The sequence below is a fragment of the Oncorhynchus mykiss genome, chromosome 1 (assembly GCF_057628025.1).
Source record: "Oncorhynchus mykiss isolate SJ-2025 chromosome 1, ASM5762802v1, whole genome shotgun sequence".
NCBI classification, from domain to species: Eukaryota; Metazoa; Chordata; class Actinopteri; order Salmoniformes; family Salmonidae; genus Oncorhynchus; species Oncorhynchus mykiss.
Window position 1 is genome coordinate 21,654,201 of NC_143022.1, and position 20,352 is coordinate 21,674,552.

The 20,352-nt window shown below is 40.8% G+C and overlaps 1 protein-coding gene across 8 annotated transcripts in view; it reads right to left on the reverse strand.

Moving 5' to 3' along the window:
• Positions 1–20,352, reverse strand: part of LOC110506262 (protein strawberry notch homolog 2) — a 117,676-nt gene that overhangs the window by 29,993 nt on the left and 67,331 nt on the right. The window contains exon 1 of one of the 8 annotated variants that reach the window (XM_036967124.2): positions 3,891–4,281. The exons of 4 other annotated variants lie outside the window; for them this stretch is intronic. In XM_036967124.2, the coding sequence (XP_036823019.1) occupies positions 3,891–3,953 (63 nt within the window). In that variant the 5' untranslated portion in view covers positions 3,954–4,281. Of the gene's footprint in view, positions 1–3,890; positions 4,282–20,352 lie in introns of those variants that run through there. 3 more of the 8 variants (XM_036967074.2, XM_090204428.1, XM_090204498.1) reach the window with 3 other exon arrangements.

A 20,352-nucleotide genomic window follows, 5' to 3' on the forward strand; every position in this document is an offset into this window, starting at 1 on the left:
AACACTCCCAACAGCAGTAGCTTGTGTGGAAACAACTTACCCTCCCCCAATCCTAACCTTTCAATTCCAGGTAGGGGATGTAAAACACACCTTAAAATCAGTGTCTGTCTGGGCCCGGGGTCAGCAACTGTTGTGTAGGAGTGACGGCAAGAGGAGGAAGCCCCACCTATCTCCAGGGGCCTGTGTGGGTCACGTGGTCCCTGTATGGAACCCAGTACCTACTGCTGTCACCAGAGCCTGACGGATGGCCTGGGGCCACAGAGCGGTCTGGATGATTTTATCCCAGGCAGTCTGTTACCCACATCACCTAACATGCTGTACAGAGATACCCACAGAGGCCTTTACGTCCTACCCAGCCACAGGAAAGAAGGGAAGCTGGCCTCTGGAACTGTCCAATGCTTGCACACTTTCCAATAATAAAAGGATGCCAAGGAAGGCTATCATATTTGAATGATAAAAAACTTATCCAGTTGGCTATGAGGCCTGCTGTGATGGCTGTGTCTGTTCTGGGTTGGCAGGGAGAGAACGAGACTCTCTCAGGATGTGGAGGGGTAGTAGGGCACAACGATCCTCTTACTCCAACAGCAGCACCACCATAAAATGCAGGTACAACGTTAAGATAAGAGAAATGTAATGTAGAAATGTCTGTTCTACACACCAGAGAATAATGTATGGTGTAAACAGCAAATGTATATCTGAATGTTACGCAATGCTCAATTCTCTTACACGGAACACCTCTCTTCTTCCCCGCAACAATGAGCTCACAGTCAACTTAGTCAGCTTTAATAAGAAATCTGAATAAGCTAGTCACCCGACAGGGAAGAGGGTTAGCCCAATAGGAGGGCAGCAGTCAGGGGCCCCAGTGATCTCTCTGCCAATAGGAAGTACAGAAGGGCTGGGTGGAGAGCAGCTGACACACACTGGGAGCAGGTCAATAGTATAATGTGGCTTCCTCTCCTGCTTTCTTTCTTTATCGAAATCTGCACTGTGAAAGAACTAGACAGGTGATATCACTTTTTTTAATGGTGGATATTCATATCACTTTCACCCATTTTTCTTTCTTTCTTTCTTCAGAACAGTGCAGATGACAGAAAGGAGTATTGAGATGCACCCATTGTCTCTGAAAAACAAAGAGGGTGGGATTCTGAAGCTTACCGTAAACCAGCACCACGTGTGACTCAGGAATCAGAACAAATAAAAGCAACACACACCTAAGAGGAAACAAAACCGGTCAAGTTGATATTGTGTGCGTGCAGTTGTGTGTGTGTGTGTTTTGGGGTGGGGGGCAGATGTGAGCCTGCATTCTCATGGTTTAAGGGAAATGGATTCATCAGGGTGCTGACGTCAGATAACTCAGTTCCCAGGAATTGCCTGGTTATTGTGCAGCCTAAGATTGCATCACACTCCACAACACTTACAATGTCAATATCCATATTATGGACACACTAAATAGGCAAAAATAAATTAAATCCAAAAATATTTTCAGTTTTGACCAGGGTTAGGACCAGTTCAAGGGAACAAATAAAAGAAAACAGAAAAACAAACGCAAATTTTCAAGGAACAGAACCAGAACCGAGAATGAAAGTGATATTCAATGTATTGGAAGAGAACCATTATTTTAAAAGCATGGGAACCGGTTAATAACGTTGTTTTACATTCCGGGCATTTTCTTCCAGTCCCACAAAAAACGGAACAATGCACATACGCAAAGCCCTCACTGTCACTCAAACTACTTCCAGTGGCTGCCTACCTACCAGCTGAACATCTTTGCCACTGTGTGTGTGTAGGCTACCTGCCCCTCCCCTTGAAGCATGCATTGTCTATTGTAGCTACTGACATTACATGCATGATTCAGAAATGAATTAGATTTCTAATTCATTAATGGATTAACTTTTTCAATGCTGGTTAAGTATTCTATAGTTTTCACGTTTGACATTGGATTTATTAAGTCCAAAGGGTAAGACATGTTTTTTATTTTAATTCTGGTGCCGCCCTGCACACACAAGCTTGTTTGCTATCTAGCTAGCTTGTTGCTAGCTCTGGTTTAGCTCTGGACAACTCTAGGCAGCATTATGTGTAATGTAATGGAACTGAGAGTCATGGTCAAGGGCTAGCTCTTGTTCAACGTTAGTTACGCCAACTCAACGTTAGTTACGCCAAGACATTCAAAGTTCCTCCATAGAAGCTGCTCCTCTGTAGGTATAATTTTGTGAGCCTAATTCAGATAATGCATGTCATAACAAAAATACCCAGTGCTTCATGCCCAGCGCTCTCCTCACCTGCAAAATTTCAGTCGCACGTTGCACCCTACTTGTCTGTCCAATGCATGTATATAGCTTACCCGCTCCATAGCAAGCTGCTCTATCCATTGGTGAAGTAATTTAATGTTGAGCTAAATGTAAAAAATCAAATTAATTCAGAGGTTTAAAAAGGAACAGAAAGGAACGATTAACAGTTGTTTGGTTCAAACCGGTTCAGAACTTTATTTTGCTGGTTGGAACAGTGGAATTGAATGCAAAATAATGTGTGGTTCTGTTCAGAATGAAACAATTGGAAAATCATTTTGCTTCCAACCCCTGGTTTTAACCAAATTGCAATGACATATCACTTTTAATGCCAGTTTCTCTTTTGATTTGGAATTGGCTTAAGAAAAAAGGCTCCCTCTAAAATCCCACCCCACACACTGGCACTCCAACACCAGAAGCCCATGAACTCAGTTAACCTTCCTCTCTCCCAGTTCCAGTAAAACATGCCTTGCTGCCACTCCGGGCCTAAAATAGTGCTGACTCCCTTGTATCTGCAGTGGACATGACAAGACGGAGAGAGAGAGAGACAGACAGACACACACACACACACGCACACCACCTCTGGACCGGGAAAGTATTACAGTGGACTCTACATTCACTTGTTGGAAGAAATATCGTCTGTCTGCGTACATTGGACGTCAATGAAAGAGCATGACACAGACCACTGCATGACGCACGGATTCAACTGTAAAAATGGGCATTGTGATGAAAGCACTGAATTTGTTGATATCAACTTTGCAGCCAAATCATGTGATTAGCTGAATGAACATGAATCATATACATTCCAGATTCATTTAGAACAAAAAACATTCAGAGAATGTATGACTGTGTTCTGTCCTCTATACTTGGAATAGAGAGATGAGGAGAGAGCATGGCACTTCTGCTGTATGAATGGTGGTCATGCACAGCTATCAGGTTCTAGGACTTACTGGAAGGCTGTGGTCCAGACAGCGTTTATCGTGATTGGCAGACACCAACAGGGACGAGCAGCATAGGAAGCCCAATGTGAAACAGAACAAACTCCAAAACCACCAATATGCTTGATATAATATTCATTCAATAATCATCTATTTATTTATAATAGCATATTGAATATAACGCAGTCCAATGTCTAAGAGTGAAGAAGAGAATGTGCAGCAGATGTTTTGTTGTTGACATGAACATGTAATTAGTAGTTATTGATAGAGCAGTAGCCTAGCCTATACATGTCTGAACTTAACCCAACGTTAGTTAATTCTACATAGGTCAGAGGAGGCCATAATGCAAGCTAGGCAGAAGAGGTGAGGCCTAGGTGTACTGACGATTTATATTCTACCAAGGAGGTGTAAGGAGAAGGAAGAACATGAAATAATAACCCATTCCAGAAAGCAAACAAATAAATAACCAAATCAGTCCACCAGATAACACCCAACCTACTTATTCTCCATTACCTACGCGACAGTCAGTTTCAAACGAACACATCGCTAAAAATAAATAAATAAATGAAAACAGCCATCCCGCAAACATCTATACATTATTGTTCACCCCAGACACAGAGCTCCTGTTTCACACACTTCAACATAAAGAACTGATGACCAACCTTACCTTGGGAAGAGGTCGTCCCAACTGTGAATGAAGTTTAGTCCAAAGCGGCAGAATAGAAGACATGAGTCCAAAAGCTTTGGGCGGAAAGACCACACACCCCTAATTCACCTTTCCCTTACAACGACAGATCGTTCCATGTGCTGGAGCTGTGGAAACACCTCACAGCTGTAATGTTTCCCAATAGCAGATGGCCCTACCAGCTCCTCAGAACACCCAACACACACATTTGAACAACGCAGACTACAGGTAAGTTCTGGGCAGAAAACACTGCCCTAAAACACACACATTTCCTGCTACGGCTGGACTGACAGGTATTTGCATAGAGGTTTAGTCATATTGATTGTAGTCTAGTTCCTCAATGCTCTAAGGTGCTGGGGAGAGAGCAAAGGGGAGGGGAGCAGGAGGAGGAGCTTTCAGGAAATGATGCTTTTGTTGGTAAGTGACTAGAGTTACTGGCAGTCAAGCTCATTTTACTGTACATGGTGTAACTCAACCGCATTGGTAGTGTAAACAGTGCTGCATGCTGGGTCCTCTTTAGCGGCTCCTGAGCCGCTGCTTACGGCTGTGTTTAATGGTGTGGGATTAGTATTTAATGATTATTATATTTAGAGGTTGGTAGACTTATTTTCAGTCTGCCTGACAGATTAGGCTCCATTTCAAGGCTGCTACTGCTGCTACTTGAAGTGGAAATTATCTGAACTTCTAATGGTTGAGTTTTTGCTGAGCTGAGAAGTCAAACTAATTAAAGAGCTAATGGAATGGGCAGTCACTGATCAGTGTTGTGCTACAGTAGACGGAGAGGTCATTCCAAGCTGTCAAAGCACCTGTTCCACACTGACAGTCCATGTAGCTACATGGTTCAGAAATACTGGGGGAAGTTTTGATATCTCATGCGCAAAGACACAGACAACGAGCGAGTCTATCTAATATATAAGTCACCCTAACTTACACCATAGGCCTATCTGTGATACACTGAAAAAGTGCAGGATCTATATGCAATCCAAAAAAATGTATACGGTAAAGAGATTACAATGAATTACACTGATATGATGGAAGGCCCTTCAACAGCTGATGTCTTCTCCACCTCTGAACCCATCCCGAGTCCTGCACAGATGCACTATGGACACCACTATGGACACTACTTTGCACATTCTTCCACTGCAAATCAACCATTCCAGTGTTTATTTTTATTTTTTTACTTGCTATATTGTATTTACTTTGCCATCATGGCCTTTTTTGCCTTATCTCACCTCATTTGCTCACATTGTATATAGACTCATTTTTCTACTGTATTATTGACTGTATGTTTGTTTTACTCCATGTGTAACTCTGTGTTGTTGTATGTGTCAAACTGCTTTGCTTTATCTTTGCCAGGTCGCACTTGTAAATCAGAACTTGTTCTCAACTAGCCTACCTGGTTAAATAAAGGTGAAATAAAAATACATTTAAAAAATAAACTGACACAATCCATCATAACTGACATCTCTGCTTATGGAAAACAAGGCTGTGATCGGCAAAACACCTGGGGGAAAGGCTACTGATAAATTAGAATAATAAGACAGAGATGAAAGAAATCGGCTCGTACTAAACAGAAAGTGCCTTCAGAAAGTACTCACACCACTACTTTCCCCACATTTTGTTCTGTTACAGCCTGAATTTAAAATTGATTCAATTGAGATTTTGCATAACTAGCTTACACACAATACCCAATAAGGTCAAAGTGGAATTTTGCTTTTAGAAATTTAGACAAATGAATAAAACATTTAAAGTTTAAATGTTTTGAGTCAATAAGTATTCAACCTCTTTGTTATGGCAAGCCTAAATAAGTTCAGGAGTACAAATGTGCTTAATAAGTCACATAAGTTACATGGACTCATTCTGTGTTCAATAGTAGTGGTAAACATGATTTTTGAACGACCACCCCATCTCTGTACCCCACACACACAGATAATTGTAAGGTCCCTCAACAGAGTAGCACATTTTAAACACAGATTCAACCACAAAGACCAGGGAAGTTTTCCAAAGCCTCGTAAAGAAGGGCACCAATTGATAGATGTGTAAAAATGTTTAAAGCAGATGCTGAATATCTCTTTGATCATGGTAGTTAATCATTAGGCTTTGGATGGTGTATAAATACACCCAGTCACTACGAAGATACAGGAGTCCTTCCTAACTCAGTTACCGGAGAAGAAGGAAAATGCTTCTGGATTTCACTAAGAGGCCGATGGTGATTTTATAAAACAGTTACTGAGTTTAATTATTGTGATAGGAGAGAACTGAGAATGGATCATCAACATTGTAGTTACCCAACAATACTAACCTAAATGACAGAGTGAAAAGGAGGAAGACTGTACAGAATCAAATATTCAAAAACATACATCCTGTTTGTAACAAGGCACCTGGTTCAGTCTGCTTGTCAACAGACACTGGGAGACGAATTCACCTTTGAGTAGGACAATAACCTAAAAACACAAGAGGTCTAGCAATAATCAACAACCAACTAGACAGAGCTCGAAAAATAATAATAAAAAAAAAAGGCAAATATTATACAATCCAAGTTGGCAAAACTAATAGACTTACTCCAAAAGACTTTCAGCTGTAATTGCTGCCAAACATGTTTCTAACATGTATTGACTCATGGGGTTGAATACTTATCTAATCAATATATTGATGTTATATTTTTCCATAATTTGTAATAAATGTTAGAATTTTTCTTCCACTTCAACTGTGTATTTTGAGCTGATCATTGACCAAAAATGACAAATCAATTTTAATTCCACTTTAACACAAAATGTGGAAAAAAGTCCAGGCGTGTGAATGCGTTCTGAAGGCACTGTAGCTCCTGATTTCCTTTAAGAAATGATATTTCACCATCACATATTCCTTCCTGGCAGAGGGATGGTGCAGGGCCACTGCCCTCTGCAAACAGGAACAGAGATGGGGCACCGTATTGCCCCCCTCCACTGGGCTAGTCTGGTCCAAAATGGAGACCCACAGACTGAGTGGCGCCTCTGGGTGGTGTCATGAGGGAGATTGTGGGAATCCTCAGGCCTGTAACGGTCACTGAGCTATTGGGACATCGGCAAGGATGAGTCACTGATAGGCTGCCTCTTTCAAGCCGGAAGTGTCATCTCTCCCCTCTGTGTCAAACCCAGGACAATAGAGTAACTGTGGCGGCAGGGGCTGCTGCTGCTGTTGTTGAAAAAAAGAAGCTATATCTGTTGCTGAGACAGAACCAGAGTGTTAAACATTAAAAAGCAACATCAAAAGCACAAAATGTTGGTTTCCCACAAATTGCGAGGCTAGCTGTATGCCCTCAATTGGAGGACTACCTGTAGCAATCAATTTGTTACAATAACTTCCTGGTATAGAAGTAATAATACAAATGTATTGAACTTGTATAGCTCTTTTCATTACAGAAAATTATCTCAAGGCACATAAAAAGCAAAACAAACATTTAAATTGAGATGGTAGAGATAGAGATTTTATGTCTCCATTGGGCTTTTGATAAAAGGCTGGAAGTTGAGGCAGTTTGGATTGGAAAGGCAGTGTAGCTTCAGCAGAGGAGGCATCGATGGTACAGCCAGAGAGAAACAAAAACAGTCTGACAAACAAGCCCGGAGCGCTTCATTAGTGCACCACATCTCCTTCTCCGATGGTCAGTTCCTCCACATGACCAGCTCCTCTGTGGATACTGGTTCTCTATTGCCAAACATGTAGCACCCACCTGGGTGATGCCACAGCTGCTGAAAAGCTCACGAAAATCCACCACATCTTGGCAGTGATTAAGAACAGTCCCTGAGCCTCTTTGCCATCTCTAGACACTACATGCAGTACTTGCAATTCGTCCCGACAGATGAAACAAAGTCGGGGCTGCATTATTTGAATCCAAAACAGCCAGCTACCTAGCAATATGCCAAAAATATACTTGTCATCCCAATTATGCAACTCAGCATAAAGACCTCAAGATGTAAGTGATCAACCCCCAGAGCAGTCAGACACCCACACATTTTTTTAAAGCAACAACAACAAAAAAACACAAAAATATAAAATATAGAATATTTACAGAGCTCTCAGCGTAGGTAACCTCACAGCGCCATTGCAACCACTGAACTTAGTTGGCCATCCAACAGGCAATTTGTGACGTGAATTAGAGAAGAAAGAAAACTGTCTTTGCAAAACAAGTACGGTATAAAACCTGCATTTCAGAACTTATGGACTTAACTATTAAACTAACAGCTCCATTTCTGTAGGGCTTTCTACTGCAACAAAAAACAAGCAGAGACAATAAAACAAGCCGTTTAGCTTGATTCAGTTAGAATAAACACAGAACACGGGGGAAGCTTTCACTTGGTAGTACAGAACCTGAGGGTGTTAAGTCAATGGACATTATCCAGACACTTTCTTTTGCAATCCAGGGCTTCAGAAGAATTGAACATGGCCTTTAAAGCCTTTCATTTTCTATCTCCTTGGAGAATATGGCGGATTACGGTATGGTTGCCGTCTTGCAAGCACCGACCCGACTTTAGCAATTTTTTCTTTTTTACCCTATGGTATTTCTCATGTGTTTCTTATCTATATTATTACTATTATTATTGCATTGTTGGAAAAGAGCACACAAGTAAGCATTACACTATACTGTTTTACACCTGCTGTATCCTGTGCAGGTGACAAATGTGGGAAAAACGAACAGGAGGGGGTGGGGAGGCAGAATGGGTCTGTTGAAACATACAGATGTGTGATCTAACAAAGACAGCCTGACACTCCATGGGACAATCAGGAAGTTGGAAAGGGTATGTGCACCGTGTGTGTGAGTATCAGAGTGTACTCAGCATTGAATATGTGTGCTGCGGATATATTCCTCACTCTAACTGGGGCTTACTGGTGAGAGTGGTTAGAAAAAGTGCTCTCCTATGATTCTTCTTCCAGTAAGCAGGGCAGCATTTCTCTTATTTTCCCTGAATCATGTTACACAGCACAGCAAATCAGATGATCTGTGTGGAGAGATCAGACAGAGCTCGTGACCCAGATCCTCAGTGTGTGCATGCTGCACGCACATTGCCCTGCAAGCCTTCTGTGGCTAAATTTCTAAATGCAGTGACAACATGCTAGAATAACGCCACAGAAACGACTCTCTCTAGCAAGAATGCTAGCCATGGGTTTAGAGTGCATTCGGAAATTATTCAGACCCCTTGACCTTTTCACGTTACAGCCTTATTCTAAAAAATATTTTTTTGTAAATGTATTAACAATAAAAAAAAATATGAAATTAATATTACTTAAGTATTCAAACCCTTTACTCAGTACCTTGTTGAAACACCTTTGGCAGTGATTACAGCCTAGATTCTCCTTGGTTTTGATGCTACAATCTTGGCACGTCTATATTTGGGGAGTTTCTTCCATTCTTCTCTGCAGATCCTCTCAAGCTCTGTCAGGTTGGATGGGGAGCGTTGCTGCACAGCTATCTTCAGGCCTCTCCAGAGGTGTTCAATCGGGTTCAAGTCCAAGCTCTGTCTGGGCCACTTAAGGACATTCAGAGACTAGTCCCGAAGTCACTCCTGCGTTGTCTTGGCTGTGTGCTTAGGGTTATTGTCCCATTGGAAGGTGAACCTTCGCCCCAGTCTGATGTTTTGAGCGCTCTGGAGCAGGTTTTAAATCAAGGAATCTCCCTGTACTTTGCTCCGTTACGTTTCTCTCAATCCTGACTAGTCTCCTCACTCTACGACAACAGTGGTAGGCTTGATTACCAACAACGACGAGACGGCCTACAGGGAGGAGGTGAGGGCCCTCGGAGTGTGGTGTCAGGAAAATAACCTCACACTCAACGTCAACAAAACTAAGGAGATGATTGATGATTGTGGACTTCAGGAAACAGCAGAGGGAACACCCCCTATCCACATCGATGGAACAGTAGTGGAGAGGGTAGTAAGTTTTAAGTTCCTCGGCGTACACATCACAGACAAACTGAATTGGTCCACCCACACAGACAGCATCGTGAAGAAGGCGCAGCAGCGCCTCTTCAACCTCAGGAGGCTGAAGAAATTCGGCTTGTCACCAAAAGCACTCACAAACTTCTACAGATGCACAATCGAGAGCATCCTGTCGGGCTGTATCACCGCCTGGTACGGCAACTGCTCCGCCCACAACCGTAAGGCTCTCCAGAGGGTAGTGAAGTCTGCACAACGCATCACCGGGGGCAAACTACCTGCCCTCCAGGACACCTACACCACCCGATGTCACAGGAAGTCCATAAAGATCATCAAGGACAACAACCACCAGAGCCACTGCCTGTTCACCCCGCTATCATCCAGAAGGCGAGGTCAGTACAGGTGCATCAAAGCTGGGACCGAGAGACTGAAAAACAGCTTCTATCTCAAGGCCATCAGACTGTTAAACAGCCACCACTAACATTGAGTGGCTGCTGCCAACACACTGATTCAACTCCAGCCACTTTAATAATGGGAATTGATGGGAAATGATGTAAAATATATCACTAGCCACTTTAAACAATGCTACCTAATATAATGTTTACATACCCTACATTATTCATCTCATCTCATATGTATATGTATATACTGTACTCTATATCATCTACTGCATCTTTATGTAATACATGTATCACTAGCCACTTTAACTATGCCACTTTGTTTACATACTCATCTCATATGTACAGTGCCTTGCGAAAGTATTCGGCCCCCTTGAACTTTGCGACCCTTTGCCACATTTCAGGCTTCAAACATAAAGATATAAAACTGTATTTTTTTGTGAAGAATCAAGAACAAGTGGGACACAATCATGAAGTGGAACGACATTTATTGGATATTTCAAACTTTTTTAACAAATCAAAAACTGAAAAATTGGGCGTGCAAAATTATTCAGCCCCCTTAAATCTCCGTCCCAGTCTCAGGTCTTTTGCAGACTCCATCAGGTTTTCTTCCAGAATGGTCCTGTATTTGGCTCCATCCATCTTCCCATCAATTTTAACCATCTTCCATGTCCCTGCTGAAGAAAAGCAGGCCCAAACCAGTGGGCAGGCCCAAACCAGTTTGACAGTGGGGATGGTGTGTTCAGTGTGATGAGCTGTGTTGCTTTTACGCCAAACATAACGTTTTGCATTTTTGCCAAAAAGTTCAATTTTGGTTTCATCTGACCAGAGCACCTTCTTCCACATGTTTGGTGTGTCTCCCAGGTGGCTTGTGGCAAACTTTAAACAACACTTTTTATGGATATCTTTAAGAAATGGCTTTCTTCTTGCCACTCTTCCATAAAGGCCAGATTTGTGCAATATACGACTGATTGTTGTCCTATGGACAGAGTCTCCCACCTCAGCTGTAGATCTCTGCAGTTCACCCAGAGTGATCATGGGCCTCTTGGCTGCATCTCTGATCAGTCTTCTCCTTGTATGAGTTGAAAGTTTAGAGGGACGGCCAGGTCTTGGTAGATTTGCAGTGGTCTGATACTCCTTCCATTTCAATATTATCGCTTGCACAGTGCTCCTTGGGATGTTTAAAGCTTGGGAAATCTTTTTGTATCCAAATCCGGTTTTAAACTTCTCCACAACAGTATCTCGGACGTGCCTGGTGTGTTCCTTGTTCTTCATGATGCTCTCTGCGCTTTTAACGGACCTCTGAGACTTATCACAGTGCAGGTGCATTTATACGGAGACTTGATTACACACAGGTGGATTGTATTTATCATCATTAGTAATTTAGGTCAACATTGGATCATTCAGAGATCCTCACTGAACTTCTGGAGAGAGTTTGCTGCACTGAAAGTAAAGAGGCTGAATAATTTTGCACGCCCAATTTTTCAGTTTTTGATTTGTTAAAAAAGTTTGAAATATCCAATAAATGTCGTTCCACTTCATGATTGTGTCCCACTTGTTCACAAAAAAATACAGTTTATATCTTTATGTTTGAAGCCTGAAATGTGGCAAAAGGTCGCAAAGTTCAAGGGGGCCGAATACTTTCGCAAGGCACTGTAAATACTGCAATCAATACCATCTACTGTATCTTGCCTATGCCGCTCTGTACCATCACTCATTCATATATCTTTATGTACATATTCTTTATCCCCTTACACTTGTGTCTATAAGGTAGTAGTTTTGGAATTGTTAGCTAGATTACTTGTTTGTTATTACTGCATTGTCGGAACTAGAAGCACAAGCATTTCGCTACACTCGCATTAACATCTGCTAACCATGTGTATGTGACAAATAACATTTTATTTGATTTGATTCCTAGTCCCTGCCGCTGATAAATATCCTCACAGCATGATGCTGCCACCACCATGCTTCACCGTAGGGATGGTTCCAGGTTTCCTCCAGACTTGACGCTTGGCATTCAGGCCAAAGAGATCAATCTTGGTTTCATCAGACCAGAGAATCTTGTTTCTCATGGTCTGAGAGTCCTTTAGGTGCCTTTCGGCAAACTCCAAACTGGCTGTCATTGTAAATAAGAATTTGTTCTCAACTGACTTGCCTTGTTAAAAAAAAGTTGTTTTTTAAAAATGTAAAACTTTTTTTTAATCAATGGAAACAGGAGCTCAATTTCAAGTCCCATGGCAAAGGGTCTGAATACTTATGTCAATAAGGTATTTTTTAACATTATTAATAGATTTGCAAGCATTTTTAAAACCTATTCTTGCTTTGTCATTATAGGGTACTGTTTGTAGATTGAGGAGGCTGTAAGGTAACAGGTAACAATAAGGCTATAAGGTAACAAAATAAGGTAACAAAATGTGGAAAAGGGAAGGGGTCTGAATATTATCCAAATGCACTGTACATGCATTCTGATTTAAGGTGAACATGCATGTGAGCGAGCATGAATACACAGAGAGAGAGCCACAAACTTTCCACCGCTCAATTCACATCCCCACCTACTGAGTGCAGCACCGTTTGACCGGTCTGAAATGTGAAAAGGTCAAGCCTTTCCACAACAAGCTCATTCTACTGAGCCTGGGTGTACCTCCCATCCTGAGCACACGGAGGCCCAAGGCACTTCACACACACCGCACGCAAGCATACCCACTCCCATTTCATCTGCCTTGACAAAGCCAATCAGTTTCTGCCTGAGTAACAGAAGGGGACTCCTCTGACATTTTAATCTGGCAGCACTCAGGGCAGCAGATGTTAGGAGAACAACTATAACTACACTCAAGAGCACAATTAACATGTGGATAGACAGATATATATGTATAGCCTTCATGTGGATAGACAGATATATATGTATAGCCTTCATGTGGATAGATAGTATTATAGCTATTATGTGGATAGATAGATAGATAGATAGATAGATGATAGTAGAATTGCCTTCATGTGGACAGATAGATAGATAGTAGCACAACCTTCATGTGGATAGGTAGATATTAGTCCAGCCTTCATGTGGAGCAGTATAGCCTTAATGTGGATAGATAGATAGTTGTAGAAAAGCATTGATGTGGATAGATCGATAGTACTATAGCCTTCATGTGGAGAGAGATAGTAGTATAGCCTTCATGTGGAGAGAGATAGTAGTATAGCCTTCATGTGGAGAGAAAGATACTAGTATAGCCTTCATGTGGAGAGAGAGATAGTAGTATAGCCTTCATGTGGAGAGAGAGATAGTAGTATAGCCTTCATGTGGAGAGAGATAGTAGTATAGCCTTCATGTGGAGAGAGATAGTAGTATAGCCTTCATGTGGAGAGAAAGATACTAGTATAGCCTTCATGTGGAGAGAGAGATAGTAGTATAGCCTTCATGTGGAGAGAGAGATAGTAGTATAGCCTTCATGTGGAGAGAGATAGTAGTAAAGCCTTCATGTGGAGAGAAAGATAGTAGTATAGCCTTCATGTGGAGAGAGATAGAAGTATAGCCTTCATGTGGAGAGAGATAGTAGTAACGCCTTCATGTGGAGAGAAAGATACTAGTATAGCCTTCATGTGGAGAGAGAGATAGTAGTATAGCCTTCATGTGGAGAGAGATAGTAGTATAGCCTTCATGTGGAGAGAGATACTAGTATAGCCTTCATGTGGAGAGAAAGATAGTAGTATAGCCTTCATGTGGAGAGAGAGATAGTAGTATAGCCTTCATGTGGAGAGAGAGATAGTAGTATAGCCTTCATGTGGAGAGAGAGATAGTAGTATAGCCTTCATGTGGAGAGAGATAGTAGTAAAGCCTTCATGTGGAGAGAGAGAGATAGTAGTAAATGTGGATAGGTAGATAGTAGTAGTAAATCCTTAATGTGGAGACAGATAGTAGTAAAGACTTCATGTGGAGAGAGATAGTAGTATAGCATTCATGTGGAGAGATAGTAGTAAAGCATTCATGTGGAGAGAGAGAGATAGTAGTAAATGTGGATAGGTAGATAGTAGTAGTAAATCCTTAATGTGGAGACAGATAGTAGTAAAGACTTCATGTGGAGAGAGATAGTAGTAAAGCATTCATGTGGAGAGATAGTAGTATAGCATTCATGTGGAGAGATAGTAGTACTGCCTTCATGTGGAGATGGATAGTACTAGTATAACCTTCATGTTGAAAGATAGATAGTACTAGTATAGCCTTCATGTTGAAAGATAGATAGTACTAGAATAGCCTTTATGTGGATAGATAGATAGTAGTAGTACAGCCTGCATGTGGAAGGACAGACAGTAGAAGAAAAGCCTTCATGTGGAGGGAAAGATAGTAGTAGTATAGCCTTCATGTGGATAGATAGATAGATAGTAGTAGTAAAGCCTTCATGTGGAGGGAAAGATAGTAGTAGTATAGCCTTCATGTGGATAGATAGATAGATAGTAGTAGTAAAGCCTTCATGTGGATAGATAGATAGTAGTAGTATAGCCTGCATGTGGAGGGAAAGATAGTAGTAGTATAGCCTGCATGTGGAGGGAAAGATAGTAGTAGTATAGCCTTCATGTGGATAGATAGATAGATAGTAGTAGTATAGCCTTAATGTGGAGGGAAAGATAGTAGTAGTATAGCCTTCATGTGGATAGATAGATAGATAGTAGTAGTAAAGCCTTCATGTGGATAGATAGATAGTAGTAGTATAGCCTGCATGTGGAGGGAAAGATAGTAGTAGTATAGCCTGCATGTGGAGGGAAAGATAGTAGTAGTATAGCCTTCATGTGGATAGATAGATAGATAGTAGTAGTATAGCCTTCATGTGGAGGGAAAGATAGTAGTAGTATAGCCTTCATGTGGATAGATAGATAGTAGTAGTATAGCCTTCATGTGGAGGGAAAGATAGTAGTAGTATAGCCTTCATGTGGAGGGAAAGAAAGTACTAGTATAGCCTTCATGTGGATAGATAGATAGTAGTAGTATAGCCTGCATGAGGAGGGAAAGATAGTAGTAGTATAGCCTTCATGTGGAGGAAAAGATAGATAGTAGTATAGCCTTCATGTGGATAGATAGATAGTAGTAATAGTAAAGCCTGCATGTGGATAGATAGATAGTAGTAGTATAGCCTGCATGTGGAGGGAAAGATAGTAGTAGTATAGCCTTCATGTGGAGGGAAAGATAGTAGTAGTATAGCCTTCATGTGGAGGGAAAGATAGTAGTAGTATAGCCTTCATGTGGAGGGAAAGATAGTAGTAGTATAGCCTTCATGTGGATAGATAGATAGTAGTAGTATAGCCTGCATGTGGAGGGAAAGATAGTAGTAGTATATCCTTCATGTGGAGGGAAAGATAGTAGTAGTATAGCCTTCATGTGGATAGATAGATAGTAGTACTAGTAAAGCCTGCATGTGGATAGATAGATAGTAGTAGTATAGCCTGCATGTGGAGGGAAAGATAGTAGTAGTATAGCCTTCATGTGGAGGGAAAGATAGTAGTAGTATAGCCTTCATGTGGAGGGAAAGATAGTAGTAGTATAGCCTGCATGTGGAGGGAAAGATAGTAGTAGTATAGCCTTCATGTGGAGGGAAAGATAGTAGTAGTATAGCCTGCATGTGGAGGGAAAGATAGTAGTAGTATAGCCTTCCTGTGGATAGATAGATAGTAGTAGTATAGTCTGCATGTGGAGGGAAAGATAGTAGTAGTATAGCCTTCATGTGGAGGGAAAGATAGTAGTAGTATAGCCTTCATGTGGATAGATAGATAGTAGTACTAGTAAAGCCTGCATGTGGATAGATAGATAGATAGATAGTAGTAGTATAGCCTGCATGTGGATAGATAGATAGATAGTAGTAGTATAGCCTGCATGTGGATAGACAGATAGATAGTAGTAGTATAGCCTGCATGTGGATAGACAGATAGATAGTAGTAGTATAGCCTGCATGTGGAGGGAAAGATAGTAGTAGTATAGCCTTCATGCGGAGGGAAAGATAGTAGTAGTATAGCCTTCATGTGGATAGATAGATAGTAGTAGTATAGCCTTCATGCGGAGGGAAAGATAGTAGTAGTATAGCCTGCATGTGGATAGATAGATAGTAGTACTAGTAAAGTCTGCATGTGGATAGATAGATAGATAGTAGTAGTATAGCCTTCATGTGGATAGATAGATAGATAGATAGTAGTAGTATAGCCTTCATGTGGAGGGAAAGATAGTACTAGTATAGCCTTCATGTGGATAGATAGATAGATAGATAGTAGTAAAGCCTTCATGTGGATAGATAGATAGTAGTAGTATAGCCTTCATGTGGATAGATAGATAGTAGTAGTATAGCCTTCATGTGGATAGATAGATAGTAGTAGTATAGCCTTCATGTGGAATAGATAGATAGTAGTAGTATAGCCTTCATGTGGATAGATAGATAGTAGTAGTATAGCCTTCATGTGGATAGATAGATAGTAGTAGTACAGCCTTCACGTGGATAGATAGATAGTAGTACTAGTAAAGCCTGCATGTGGATAGATAGATAGATAGTAGTAGTATAGCCTGCATGTGGATAGATAGATAGATAGTAGTAGTATAGCCTGCATGTGGATAGACAGATAGATAGTAGTAGTATAGCCTGCATGTGGATAGACAGATAGATAGTAGTAGTATAGCCTGCATGTGGAGGGAAAGATAGTAGTAGTATAGCCTTCATGCGGAGGGAAAGATAGTAGTAGTATAGCCTTCATGTGGATAGATAGATAGTAGTAGTATAGCCTTCATGCGGAGGGAAAGATATTAGTGGTATAGCCTGCATGTGGATAGATAGATAGTAGTACTAGTAAAGTCTGCATGTGGATAGATAGATAGATAGTAGTAGTATAGCCTTCATGTGGATAGATAGATAGATAGTAGTAGTATAGCCTTCATGTGGAGGGAAAGATAGTACTAGTATAGCCTTCATGTGGATAGATAGATAGATAGATAGATAGATAGATAGATAGTAGTAAAGCCTTCATGTGGATAGATAGATAGTAGTAGTATAGCCTTCATGTGGATAGATAGATAGTAGTAGTATAGCCTTCATGTGGATAGATAGATAGTAGTAGTATAGCCTTCATGTGGAATAGATAGATAGTAGTATAGCCTTCATGTGGATAGATAGATAGTAGTAGTATAGCCTTCATGTGGATAGATAGATAGTAGTAGTAAAGTCTTCATGTGGATAGATAGATAGTAGTAGTACAGCCTTCATGTGGAGGGAAAGATAGTAGTAGTATAGCCTTCATGTGGATAGATAGATAGTAGTAGTATAGCCTTCATGTGGAGGGAAAGATAGTAGTAGTATAGCCTTCATGTGGAGGGAAAGATAGTAGTAGTATAGCCTTCATGTGGAGGGAAAGATAGTAGTAGTATAGCCTTCATGTGGATAGATAGATAGTAGTAGTATAGCCTTCATGTGGAGGGAAAGATAGTAGTAGTATAGCCTTCATGTGGATAGATAGATAGTAGTAGTATAGCCTTCATGTGGAGGGAAAGATAGTAGTAGTATAGCCTTCATGTGGAGGGAAAGATAGTGGTAGTATAGCCTTCATGTGGAGGGAAAGATAGTAGGAGTATAGCCTTCATGTGGATAGATAGATAGATAGTAGTAGTATAGCCTTCATGTGGAGGGAAAGATAGTAGTAGTATAGCCTTCATGTGGATAGATAGATAGATAGTAGTAGTATAGCCTTCATGTGGATAGATAGATAGATAGATAGTAGTAGTATAGCCTTCATGTGGACAGAGATAGTAGTAGTACAGCCTTCATGTGGATAGAGATAGTAGTAGTATAGCCTGCATGTGGAGGGAAAGATAGTAGTAGTATAGCCTTCATGTGGAGGGAAAGATAGTAGTAGTATAGCCTTCATGTGGAGGGAAAGATAGTAGTAGTATAGCCTGCATGTGGAGGGAAAGATAGTAGTAGTATAGCCTGCATGTGGAGGGAAAGATAGTAGTAGTATAGCCTTCCTGTGGATAGATAGATAGTAGTAGTATAGTCTGCATGTGGAGGGAAAGATAGTAGTAGTATAGCCTTCATGTGGAGGGAAAGATAGTAGTAGTATAGCCTTCATGTGGATAGATAGATAGTAGTACTAGTAAAGCCTGCATGTGGATAGATAGATAGATAGTAGTAGTATAGCCTGCATGTGGATAGATAGATAGATAGTAGTAGTATAGCCTGCATGTGGATAGACAGATAGATAGTAGTAGTATAGCCTGCATGTGGATAGACAGATAGATAGTAGTAGTATAGCCTGCATGTGGAGGGAAAGATAGTAGTAGTATAGCCTTCATGCGGAGGGAAAGATAGTAGTAGTATAGCCTTCATGTGGATAGATAGATAGTAGTAGTATAGCCTTCATGCGGAGGGAAAGATAGTAGTAGTATAGCCTGCATGTGGATAGATAGATAGTAGTACTAGTAAAGTCTGCATGTGGATAGATAGATAGATAGTAGTAGTATAGCCTTCATGTGGATAGATAGATAGATAGATAGTAGTAGTATAGCCTTCATGTGGAGGGAAAGATAGTACTAGTATAGCCTTCATGTGGATAGATAGATAGATAGATAGTAGTAAAGCCTTCATGTGGATAGATAGATAGTAGTAGTATAGCCTTCATGTGGAGGGAAAGATAGTAGTAGTATAGCCTTCATGTGGAGGGAAAGATAGTGGTAGTATAGCCTTCATGTGGAGGGAAAGATAGTAGGAGTATAGCCTTCATGTGGATAGATAGATAGATAGTAGTAGTATAGCCTTCATGTGGAGGGAAAGATAGTAGTAGTATAGCCTTCATGTGGATAGATAGATAGATAGTAGTAGTATAGCCTTCATGTGGATAGATAGATAGATAGATAGTAGTAGTATAGCCTTCATGTGGACAGAGATAGTAGTAGTACAGCCTTCATGTGGATAGAGATAGTAGTAGTATAGCCTGCATGTGGAGGGAAAGATAGTAGTAGTATAGCCTTCATGTGGAGGGAAAGATAGTAGTAGTATAGCCTTCATGTGGAGGGAAAGATAGTAGTAGTATAGCCTGCATGTGGAGGGAAAGATAGTAGTAGTATAGCCTGCATGTGGAGGGAAAGATAGTAGTAGTATAGCCTTCCTGTGGATAGATAGATAGTAGTAGTATAGTCTGCATGTGGAGGGAAAGATAGTAGTAGTATAGCCTTCATGTGGAGGGAAAGATAGTAGAAGTATAGCCTTCATGTGGATAGATAGATAGTAGTACTAGTAAAGCCTGCATGTGGATAGATAGATAGATAGTAGTAGTATAGCCTGCATGTGGATAGATAGATAGATAGTAGTAGTATAGCCTGCATGTGGATAGACAGATAGATAGTAGTAGTATAGCCTGCATGTGGATAGACAGATAGATAGTAGTAGTATAGCCTGCATGTGGAGGGAAAGATAGTAGTAGTATAGCCTTCATGCGGAGGGAAAGATAGTAGTAGTATAGCCTTCATGTGGATAGATAGATAGTAGTAGTATAGCCTTCATGCGGAGGGAAAGATAGTAGTAGTATAGCCTGCATGTGGATAGATAGATAGTAGTACTAGTAAAGTCTGCATGTGGATAGATAGATAGATAGTAGTAGTATAGCCTTCATGTGGATAGATAGATAGATAGATAGTAGTAGTATAGCCTTCATGTGGAGGGAAAGATAGTACTAGTATAGCCTTCATGTGGATAGATAGATAGATAGATAGTAGTAAAGCCTTCATGTGGATAGATAGATAGTAGTAGTATAGCCTTCATGTGGATAGATAGATAGTAGTAGTATAGCCTTCATGTGGATAGATAGATAGTAGTAGTATAGCCTTCATGTGGAATAGATAGATAGTAGTAGTATAGCCTTCATGTGGATAGATAGATAGTAGTAGTATAGCCTTCATGTGGATAGATAGATAGTAGTAGTACAGCCTTCACGTGGATAGATAGATAGTAGTACTAGTAAAGCCTGCATGTGGATAGATAGATAGATAGTAGTAGTATAGCCTGCATGTGGATAGATAGATAGATAGTAGTAGTATAGCCTGCATGTGGATAGACAGATAGATAGTAGTAGTATAGCCTGCATGTGGATAGACAGATAGATAGTAGTAGTATAGCCTGC